The sequence below is a fragment of the Limulus polyphemus genome, unplaced genomic scaffold, assembly GCF_000517525.1.
Source record: "Limulus polyphemus unplaced genomic scaffold, Limulus_polyphemus-2.1.2 Scaffold134, whole genome shotgun sequence".
NCBI classification, from domain to species: domain Eukaryota; kingdom Metazoa; phylum Arthropoda; class Merostomata; order Xiphosura; family Limulidae; genus Limulus; species Limulus polyphemus.
The window spans coordinates 460,076-472,507 of record NW_013665744.1 but is presented as its reverse complement, the minus strand read 5'-3'; the positions used below and the strand labels follow the sequence as shown (position 1 = coordinate 472,507).

Sequence of the window (12,432 nt, the reverse complement as noted above, 5' to 3'; positions counted from 1 at the left end):
TTCATGAATAATCTTAATTTTGATTGGCTTACAAAGGAATTTACCAACCTTTGACTGCCTCGACTGCACTTTTCTGCCTCTTTGTTGGTCAAGCTTGATTTCGCTAAATTTATCTATTTCAGTTAGCTATGAAATGTGAGGTTAGATTATACTATAGGGTGGGGTGGTAGTACTTACCCCCGTCATTTTTGACGGGCCATATGGTATTCTTTAAATAATAGTTAACGTCTTGTTAAAGATTACCTAAAAGCAAACACCGAACTCATTGAGCCGCCTTAGTAACTATCTGTCATTCCTATCACTACTGCATCGACACATCTTATGTATAGTTTTCTTAATAATTGGGATTCTGTTAATATATATTAATGCACGGAGATTATAAATGTTATGATTGCCAACCATTTCTTCTCTTGTATTTTACTCTGAATTAAAAGTTTACTTTTTACCGACTCACGAAAATTTTTAACAATAAAAGGACAGAGCTGGTATACTTCTCTATAGATACCAGAACTGTTCTATGGCGTATGATTGGTTAGCGGTCTCTCTCTCTCTCTCTTTCTTTTTTTTTTGCTTCTCGAATGGCGGCAACATTCTTTGCTGCAGAACTAACTGCTCGATAAAAGAAAAAGAACACGCAGAATAAAAGCGTTGGAAGTTGTTCATATATATATATATAGATGAATGTACAAAACATTGTATTATCAGGATACATAACACAGAATCAATAATGAAATTAAATTTTATAAAAGTTATAGTACACACGTTAGTTTTTGTGGGATTTACATACCCGTGACTGTCTCTAATTACAATGCCGTCTGGAAATCAAGTAATTAGGTTGTTTTCTGATGTAAGCATGATAATAAAATTTAGTAAATGAAATTGTTATTCAATATTCTCTCGGTGGCTCAGGGGTAAGTCTAAGGGTTTATAACGCTAAAAACCTGGTTTCGATAGTCGCACAGCACAGATTGCCCATTGTGCAGCTTTGTGCTTACCACTAAACAAAGAAACAAAAATAATCCAAAAAACTGTGAAAGTATTGAAATGTTATTCTAATAGTGTGATGATTTAAATAAACAAAACGGTTGTTGTACACCCACTAATAAATGAACACAGCTTGATTTAATGAACAGGAATCAAAATAAATGAATCGAAATTTTCATTGTACTTCCTTTGGTTAAAATAAAAGCGAATATTATTATTATTAGTTAGCTTATAGCAATTATTACAGGGGTACGTGGTCAGAAACATGTTGATTCAATAATGTTGAGTCTTGTTCTGATTACTTATAATCAATATTATCATTAAACATGTTGACCTAATTATGCTGAGTCTTGTTCTGATTACTTATAATCAATATTATCATTAAACTTATAGGTATTTCTGCAAGTATAAATGATGAGAAACATATTGACCTAATTATGCTGAGTAATGTTCTGATTACCTATAACACTTTTTAATTAAAAATATATTGTATTGATACGTTTGAGCAAACTTAAATCTCCTAGCTACTTTACCATATCTTGATTACTTAATAAATAAAGTTTAACCTGAAATTCTGTATTTAAATATGCATGTTCGTGTTTCGCGTTTTTGTAAAGTAATGCTAAATAATTGATTTGTCAAACCTTGAATAAGTTTAATAATTTCAATCAAAAATTTAGCTTTTATGTTTCCAGGCTCAGCCGAAACTATATGAAAGCAATAATATGATAAAAAAAATCTTGCTTACATCCTTTACTACATTTATTGACTTTCAGGAGCACTGATTTTTTTTTTTTACTCTAATCTCATTACGTATAAAGAAAAGAGCCATAAACGTAAAAGGGTAAAGGTTAAAGCAATAAACATATCATTCGTAAATTTCTTAATGTAGGGGTTGACTCATTTAAACCTTTTTACAAAGCTTGTTTGGTTGTGTTTATAGAATCATGTTGTTTTAGAACTTACTTTTGTTGTAACACACATTTTCAAGTCATTAATGAAATGACTTTAATCAACTATATGCTTGTTTTTTCAAGCAGGAAAAGGAAAGCCAACTCCACTAATATTAGATGGTTCTGATCTGCATACAAAGCACTGTAATTCAAGCTTCTTTAGTATAATAAAGTTAATGAGTATTACATTGTCCCCTAAATTTGATTTACGAGAACTATATGCTTGTTTTTTCAAGCAGGAAAAGGAAAGCCAACTCCACTAATATTAGATGGTTCTGATCTGCATACAAAGCACTGTAATTCAAGCTTCTTTAGTATAGTAAAGTTAATGAGTATTACATTGTCCCCTAAATTTGATTAACGAGAACTACAGTCGATTTTCTTAGACAATATATATATATTAAACTTATTTATAGGCACTTAAGCCCGTTCTCATGAATTTTCTAATAAGATTTTGCGCCCTAGTTTTAGTTGATATTTAGGAAGCATCAATATATATATTAACCCACGTTCATTAAAATTATACTTTTAGTCAAATCCCACATTACATATTTATTTATATTACACAAGCTTTCAAACTCACCCATAAGATCTTCTTCAGGCGAGGGACATTTCTAAATCAAAATGGCAGATTAAATGGTAACTATTGTAAATTAACACTTACACGAAGAAAGGCTTACGAATGAACGTAAACAGATTTACAATGTGAAAAAACCAGGAAGGCATAGTTTATTGAACCATTCCCAGATTTACAACAACACTAAATATTATATATGCAACTTTGCAATGCAGAGTAAGAAATTAAGACACAGTTGTTTGTAAGAAAAGAAAAAGGTAAGAGTGTTCCAGGGTAAATATCTAATAAAAGAAGTAAATGTTTTTAAGATTGTTTGTTTTTGAAGTTAAGCACAAAGCCACACAATTGGCTGTCAAGCATTGTAAGTCCACAGACATGCCGCTGTGCCACTGGGGGGCATTTTTTCAACAAAACGTTTAATAGGGTAGTTAAAACAGCATGTTTTCCATACTTAACAGTTCATTTATCGTGCCCTCCCCCTACACACACCAGTGGATCAGCAGTATGTCTGTAGACTTAGAAGACTAGAAATCGGGTTTTAATACCCGTGTTGGGCACAGCTCAGATAGCTCATTGTGTAACATTGTGCTGAATTACAAACAAAATCATTTATCGTATAGAAACATGTATTACTCAGTTTACATACGAGATATCTTCCGATTCAAATAATTATGTGATATTTTTTAATAACGTTTTGTGCTATATATACATATATATACCATAAAGGTGATCGTAAACCTTTTCTACGCTATTTCCTTCAATCTGATTGTATTATCATACTAAAAGTTTATGTTTATATTTAGTTAAACCAATTTACTAGTTTTTTAAAGCAAGTTATTATATATATATATATATGTTTATATGCAATATCAGTTAATCTTGCCCCCCTGTGGCACAGCGGTATGTCTGCGGACTTACAACGCTAGAAACCGGGTTTCGATACCCGTGGTGGGCAGAGCACAGATAGCCCTTGTGTAGCTTTGTGCATAATTAAAAACAAACAAACAAACAGTTAATCTTTAAAATTAAAAAATCGATTTCTTTATAAAACATCATAACAATGGTTTGGCGGTTTGTAAGAAGTTGTACATACCCTGTATCTAGTTGAGATAAAGTGATGAGTTGCAATACCCTTTCCATTTCTTGTAGCATATCATTAGTCTTCTAACATCATGGCTTATCTTAAAGACAAGGTTTGACAACTAACAAAATCTAATTTTATCCGCCCAGCTATGCCTTTTCCAGCCTACACTTTAACGTTTGTCAAGGTTAATGCAACATTCGTAAACACATACTCTTGTGACCTACAGAGTGCACATGAATTGCATGTTAATATCATAACTTGACTAGATAACAGTTCGAAGCTTTTCAAGCAATAACTATTACTGAAATGTGACTTTCATAATGGTAAGTTACATTATTCTAGTGTTGCTATTCTACCTCTAGAATAATGGATAAAACAGTCTTTACTCTTCTGTAAGGTGTAGTTACTGAATCAATTTTAGAATAACATAGTGGCTTATTGGATTATAGTTGTTGGATTATTAGCATAATAACAGATAACGCAGTTTTACATTACAAGTCTATGTTGAACGTAGATTCGGAACTACGTTCGAAGGACAGAAAATGTTACAAGAGTATATGGGACTTAGTTACTGAATTCGTTTTGATTGACAGAGAACATAGTTTTATAGGAGATATATTGGGCGTAGTTACCTAAATAGCTTTGTTTGAATGGCAGTGAACACAGCCTTGGGCGGGTATTTGGGGTATGGTTAATTTAACAGATATGTTTTAATGTCAGAAAACATAGTTTTAGGAGAGATATATTGGGCGTAGTTAATTCAATAGTTTGTTTGAATGGCGGTGAATACAGTTTTAGAGGAGATATATTGGGCGTAGTTACTTTAACAGATTTGTTTGAATGGCAGTGAAGACGATCCTACAGGAGTACCTGGGGGTGTTTAATTTAACAGATTTGTTTTGAATGACAGGGAACACAGTTTTACTGTGGTGCTATAGAGTTTAGATATTTCATTTGCACTAATAGATAGAGTTGAATAAAACATAATCAGTATATAGCCTCTATCTTTAGTTTGTCGAACAAGGGTTTTGAACCAGTTCTGACATAAAAGAAGTTTTATACTTTCTTCCAATGAAACATTCAAAACTATCCCCCTCACATAGATGCATACAGTAAATTACACACTGGTATGTTTATTATTAGTCTGTACGAAAGTTAAACACTAATAAAAACAACAAATATTTCGAAAAGTAAGAAAAATGTTTCATTAAATTTCGAACAATGCAAATCACGATACTCGTTAAACCCACAAGCTACATTGTGCTCTGTAAGCACTTTTATACGAGGGTTCAAGTGATTTCTGTGCTAATTCTCATTACACTATTTAATCTCCTTTTTATACCAAAGAGTCAACGATTATTTCTTGGTTGTTTCGAGTGCGAACTAGATTCTATAACCTGAAGAAATATCTTAAAGACAAATCTTGATAGTGTATAAAAATAATATAATAAACAATATTAAGTGTTAAAGCGCTTTTAACTTTTCATGTTAAACATGTAAGCTGCAATGGAGTACAACTTACACCCCGAAATTTAAGCCTTTTCTTTTAAGTTGGAAAGACCAAGCCCACTTGTTACCCATCTCAATGGCATAAACATTTGTAAGATTAAAAAACGACAGCTATAAAATACAAAATACAAATTTATTTATTCTAGAGAGTGAAAACACGTATTCAGCACATCTGCAACAAAAACTTGTTAATTTTGAAACTGGCTTTCGTTATGTACTGTTATAAAACAGTGTGTATGTTTGTTTTCATCTACAAAAACCGTTCTAAACATGGCTGACGTAAGTTTATTTTCTTCTACACAAACCGTTCTAAACATGCTTGACTTATGTTTGTTCTCTTCTACACAAACCGTTCTAAACATGCCTGACGGTAGAAGAAAGCAAACACGTCAGGCATGTTTAGAGCGGTTTGTGTAGAAGAAAACAAACATACGTCAGGCATGTTTATAACGGTTTGTGTAGAAGAAAACAAACATAAGTCAGGCATGTTTATAACGGTTTGTGTAGAAGAAAACAAACATTTAGAACGGTTTGTCATACGTCAGGCATGGTAGAAGAAAACAAATTTAGAACGGTTTGTCATGCCTGACGTGTGTTTGTTTTCTTCTACACAAACCGTTATAAACATGCCTGACGTATGTTTGTTTTCTTCTACACAAACCGTTATAAACATGCCTGACGTATGTTTGTTTTCTTCTACACAAACCGTTATAAACATGCCTGACAATGGTTTGAGGATGAATGTTATTATATTTCTCGTCCTTCTTTTGAAAGAAACATTTGAAAATGGTATGAGCTGATAACTGTGGACAAGGGTTTTAAAACCCAATACTCTAAATCAAATTTTATTAATAATAGAGGAAGCCTGATTTAAACTTTTTGGCTGCAATGGACACATGTAAGTTCTCTCTCTCTAGAGCACTTTAGTGGACACATGTAAGTCTTTTCTCTAGAGCACTTTGGTGGACACATGTAAGTCCTCTCTCTAGAGCACTTCAGTGAACATATGCAAGTCCTCTCTCTAGAGCACTTCAGTGAACATATGCAAGTCCTCTCTCTAGAGCACTTCAGTGGACACATGTAAACTCTCTCTCTAGAACACTTCAATGGATACATGTAGGTTCCTTTTCCAGAACACATCAATAGGCACACGTAAATCTCCTTTCTGGAACACTCCAATTGGCACATGTAAATCTCCTTTCTAGAGCATTGCAATGGATGCATGTAAGTCTCCTCTTTAGAATACTCCAGTTGGCACATCTAAATCCCCTTTCTAGAACATTGCAATGGACACATGTAAGTCCTCTCTCTAGAGCACTTTAGTGGACACATGTAAGTCCTCTCTCTAGAGCACTTCAGTGGACACATGTAAGTCCTCTCTCTAGAGCACTTCAGTGGACACATGTAAACTCTCTCTAGAACACTTCAATGGATACATGTAGGTTCCTTTTCTAGAACACATCAATAGACACACGTAAATCCCCTTTCTAGAACACTCCAATTGGCGCATGTAAATCTCCTTTCTAGATCACTGCAATGGGCACGTGTAAGTCCTCTCTGAGAAAACTGCAATGGGAGTTTGGAGTTTTGCATCTCCATAAAGATAGTGTATTCAAACTTCGCAAAGTTGACCAATTTCAAGAATCAGATAGTATTGAAATATCAAAATATGTGTCTATTTTGTTTGTTACTGTTTATCTAAAAATAAATCTAGTCCTAGAAGAGCTGCTTATTTATAAGTAAAAGAGTTAATGTTATTTTTCAATAAATATCTGATTTTTATTTCATTCTTTTTTTAGAATCTTAAAAACCAAATCATGACTACCAATGTATGGGTGGAGCAGGTAAGTAAATAAAATATTACGAACTGACTAGATTAAAAAGTACCGGTTTTAGAAATGTATTTAAAAGTTTACCTCCGATACTATTCTTTATTGTAAAAAATTGTAAATATGTATATAAAATATAGAGAAGGAATGTTTACTATTTACTTAAACAGATTAGGAAGAATGTTGTTAGAAATTTCAGTTTTTCTTTGTTTTAATAAGTTATGTATATATTGTGACCCGCCTCCCAGTGGCAGAGCGGTATGTCTGCGGACTTACAACGCTAGAAACCGGGTTTCGATACCCGTGATGGGCAGAGCACAGATAGCCCATTGTGTAGTTTTGTGCATAACTTCAAACAAACAAAAATTTTGTGACCCAAGTATTTTCATACAATAAAACATTCAGTTTTTGAACTGTGGACTAACTCTAACATACTTTTTCTATAACTGATAATCACACAAATCTTACTAGATTTAAGGCTTGTATACCAAAATAAAAATGTCTTCTTTTGAGAAGTTTTTACGCACATTAGTTGTCAACGTAGTTTTGGGTATTTGTTGACTTAAATAAACACAACCTAAAAACAACCAACCAGATTCAGATAACTCAGAAAGTAAAAACATACTAACAAAAAATTTAAGCGTCTCCTTATTGGTTTTGTCTACATTTTTACCAAGGCATCGTGCGTTTCATATATATATATATATATATATACATCCAGAGTGGCGGATGTCTATTTATCTGCCTGTTTCATTTATTTGGACTATGAATTTTAATATTACTGGGATAGTTTTATATCGTTTCTTATATCTTCTTTGATAAATAAATCTTGTAGTTTGCTTCAGAATGTGCAAGACTTATATGCATGAAAAGACAACACATTAGCTGAAACGTATTCGTGTGTTAAGGTTTCGTACTTACATGTTGGAATTACATCTGATTAATAATGCTGTGAATGAGCTGGGCTGAATTTATATAATAATAATATATTTATTTTACACTTTATGCAGTGAATTATTTAATGTTAATATAAGAGGAAAACAACAGTAATTAGTGTTAAAATATCTAAATGCAAAACTGTTAAGTATTGGAATTTCAAATGGTCTGAAATTGAGTTAATTGATAAATTTAAATTTAGTAATTAAATTTTACTTTGGATTTAGTAGTGAAGTAAAAGCCGATATATAGTCAGTTTATGATATTTGCCGACAAGATTGATACACAGTTTTTGTTTTTAACACAAATACGTTTTAATATATACACACACAACAATACAATTCACAATAACAATTATTACAAATAGTTATTACAAACAATGATTTATAAACAAAAGTTTCACAAACTTACAAACAATATAGTCTTCTTTCTAGTTTGGAACTTCCTTGATATCTTATCGAGGATTCACGATGAGCGAGTTGATTACGAGTTGACGTAGATACAATTGACTTAACAGGGAGCTAGCTAGCCCTGTAGTTCTAGCTGATCACACGCCGGTTACAGGTCGAGTTTCACCCATGACGTTAAATAATGTTTTCGTAAAAATACTAATGTCCGATGAGAATCCACTGAAGTTAAACGATTTATAACGTTCGAACTTTGTAAAGGTATCTGGTCAAGTATCTGAAGTTTTCCGATTGGTGAGCGTTATAACAATCACAGTTATAGCTTCCGAAGTTTATTGCACCTTGACTATAACGAACTGACAATAGATACTCTCATTTGGCGCGTCGCGTTGGTTATATCTATTGCCGTGTGAAGGCGCTCTAGAAATTTACGTAACAATACTGAACTATATTTAAGCGATTACGTATATACATATATTGTTGATTTTTACTCTCGAGAATCTTCTAAAACTTTGGAGAATAGGCGGGAGTTTCGCAATACATATTTAACACTATAAGCTATGCATGTTTTAAAATATAAACTTAATCTAAACAAACGTTGATATTAAAATAAATTTATAATAATAAATTCGTTATAAAAAGAATTGAAATATAAGTTATTTTCCGCAGTTTATCCTTTTTTTATGTTGCTACATTGCACCTTATTTTGTCACGGAATATTCTGCTACTTTGGCGTGTTTTGGATTATATATATTTTCGAGGTTCCACGTGCACATATTGTAATTAGATGCTCTGATTGGTGGTTAATGTATTCAGTTAGTAATTTTGGATAATAACTATGTGATTGAATGTAAGCATTATGATCTTCTTGATAACTTCAGGAATGGAACGATTACAAGTTAAGGTGGGATCCAGAAGAATACGGCGGGGTTTCAAAGCTCCACGTTCCTTCAGAGCAGATATGGCTTCCCGATATTGTTCTTTATAACAAGTAAGTTGTATTGATTTTTCCAGTAAGCACATATGTTTATTTTTTTATGCATATAAAAATTTTAAATCGATTGGAACGATCTATTGTTTGTTTTGGGTTCGTCTTTGAATGCAAGTGTTAAATAATAATTACTAAGGTATGCCAAGTAAACCCACTATTAGAGTTTGTTTCAACGCAAAACTACACAATTGGCTATCTGCACTCTGTCCGAAAACGGAAATTAAACCTAGGATTTTAGCATTATGCAAGTCTGTAATCTTACAGCTGACCTACTGAGACCTACTGTTAGAGACATGAGTTAGTGTAAATAATACTAGTCACCTTTTTTTTAAGTATTGGTTTGAAAAACATAATCGGCAAGTTATAATTGATATAAAGATTGGCTATAAAATATAATTGCTAAAACACATAGAATAAGTAAGTCGAATTATATAATTCTAAGTTCATTCTGTAAGAAATGTGAAATGTTACTTAACACAGAAAGTAGAAGGTTCTAAATACTCTAAGACATCGTATGTCTTTAAAACGTTTTTCAAGTACGATTTTGTGAGTTTAAACTGGAGTTTCTAGTGGTCAAATGGTGTACGCTCGGCTTAAATAACAGAAAAATGTTTTATTAAATTATAGACGCAATTATTAACTTGTGCTTGTTCGTTTGTTGCTAAGCACAAAGCTACACAATACATTTTTAGCATTATAAACCGTCAGACGTAGCTACAAGGGGGTATTTACTGACTTGTAAATGAAATAAATATATCTGAATTATTTTTAGAGTATGTTCAACTAGTTGATCATAACGATTTAAAGCATGGAATATCCTATAATCAATGTTTCCAATTTATAAAAAAAGTAAATTAGTACCGTAGATATGTATATATAAATGTTTACGTATATTCCAATAATAAACTAATTTTAGACGTGTACTTAAGATTTCTTGTTTTTGTTTGTAGTAGTTTTTGCTTTCCATGAACTGCTTCTTATGCGTTATCTTTAACAATTCTACACAACACGCAGTTCGAGCTGACAATTTTCAATGAATTGACGTGTCACGTATAGTACAATAATATTCTGATGAACTTTGTCAATTCTCTTAAAACTTTTAATCAGTAGTAATAGTAATGCTATAATTACTTGATAATGCTTCCTATATTAAATCAACCACGTGTATGTGGGTTTAATGTTTTAAAGAGGTGCACTTAATTTTTTTATATGTGCATTAACAACCTTAATCACATATTAGTTAAGATATTTTCAAAAGTATAGTTCAAATGTTTGAATATTTGTAATAAAAGTTTGTTATGCGTTTTAACATTTTCAAACTTAATGCCCTTGACAACGTTTCCAAATATACAAGCCTACCATTAGCAAGGTAACGACTAAAACAAAACATAAACATTAGCATTAATGACATTCGTACCAGTTATTGAAGTGTATCAATTGTTGTTGTGCAACGAATTGAAATTATATTGACAGCTTCCCTGAAACAATAAGCGTACGTAAACTAATTACACTGCAATTGTGAGATGCTTTTCAACAAGTTGAATAACATACAGAATTAGAACATACAATTATATCCGTATAGTAAATGAATAATTGGTTCTATAGTATACATATGTCTATAGTGGGTGATTATATACACATACATGCACAAGTTTAAATCACCTGATTATGAGCAATATGCATTAACAAAAGGTTTCATAATATAATGTTTTCAAACTACGTACCATCTACCCATCTATCTTCTATCCGTTATATTTACTTACTATTTTACCTTTGTGTTGTATTTGTTTAATGAACTTATTTGCTAAATATCTAGTGCACCACCTTTTACTTGGGGCCCCCCAGTGGCACAGCGGTATGCCTGCGGAGTTACAACGCTAGAAACCGGGTTTCACAGATAGCCCATTGTGTAGCTTTGTGCATAAATTCAAACAAACAAACCTTTAATTGGTAAAATGCTTAGGTTCTTATTGCACTACTGAGAAAAAAAAGCGTATACTAAATAGTGTTTGAAAGATGCACAAATATGTTTCGTCTAATGACTTGCAACTGAAATAGATAACACTGAAAGTATTTGTTTGTGAAAAACAAAAGGCACGTTTTATTTTCCTGTGTTAGGTTTTTTTAGCTCTTACAGATCACACTCGTTCGTGCCATAACCTCACCCTACATTCTAGCTATAATATTTTGATAAAAATTTAGAAAAAACGACCTTTACCGTCCAGATAAATATAAAAGAATATATTATTTCAACCATCGTTTCGCCTTTGCGGCTTCAGCAGGGTTAATATACACAGCTGTTTGATAGTAGAATATTTTATCAAAATGTTTAAATCCCTCCAGTATGCAATACAAATTTTGAAAGTCAACAAAAATTTCTCGCTATAATATATTTTGTTTACTACGTTGACATAATGGTCTAAACCGGTTTCACCTAAACAAATTTCTTATATTGGCCAGTAGATGGCGGCGCATTACAAGTTCGATAAACTTCAGGTTATCAAAAGTTTCTATGTGACAGTTATTGCGAACGAGACTCAATCTAATTTCAATCTATCAATAGTTCTCTCCTTTTCACTTGGAGCGTAAAAACAGCCTGGCGATTAAAACGCGCATATAGACACAGTTTTTAAATATTGACTCGGTTGGCGTTTCATTTTAATTGACACTGGTATCAAATGATCTATTTTCATAAATAATATAAATTTAGTAGCGTTTGCAATTAAAGTTATTTACATTCGAAAAAAATTAACTTTGCTCTAGAGTATTTCATTACTTTATTGTGTTGATCTTTATTGTCATTATTATTGTATAAGAATAAATTTATTTACCAGTACGCCTGACATTTATGATAAAAATCACGTAAACTGCAGATGTTTTCTCCAGGTTTCTCGTAATTCAAAATCAAAGGTTGTTAAAAAACAGCGTTTTAGATTTATTTTTGTCTCCCACAAGTCACAGTTTAAGAAACCTTTCGTCCGAAACCAGACTCGTCAGTTGGGCTGGAAAGTGAGAGACAAAAATGTTTCTTTGAAACACTAGATATATGCACCATAAGATTTTTATCATAAATGTTTGTTTGTTTGTTTTGAATTTTGCGCAAAGCTACACGAGGGCTATCTGCACTAGCCGTCCCTAATTTAGCAGTGTAAGACTAGAGGA

General features: G+C 32.3%; 1 protein-coding gene across 2 annotated transcripts in view; it reads left to right on the top strand.

Moving 5' to 3' along the window:
* Window positions 1-12,432, top strand: part of LOC106473790 (acetylcholine receptor subunit alpha-like 1) — a 34,604-nt gene that overhangs the window by 7,664 nt on the left and 14,508 nt on the right. The window contains exons 2-3 of one of the 2 annotated variants that reach the window (XM_022403222.1): window positions 6,907-6,951; window positions 9,161-9,270. In XM_022403222.1, coding sequence (XP_022258930.1) covers window positions 6,907-6,951; window positions 9,161-9,270 — 155 coding nt within the window. The remainder of the gene's footprint in view (window positions 1-6,906; window positions 6,952-9,160; window positions 9,271-12,432) is intronic. The other variant, XM_022403225.1, reaches the window with a different exon arrangement.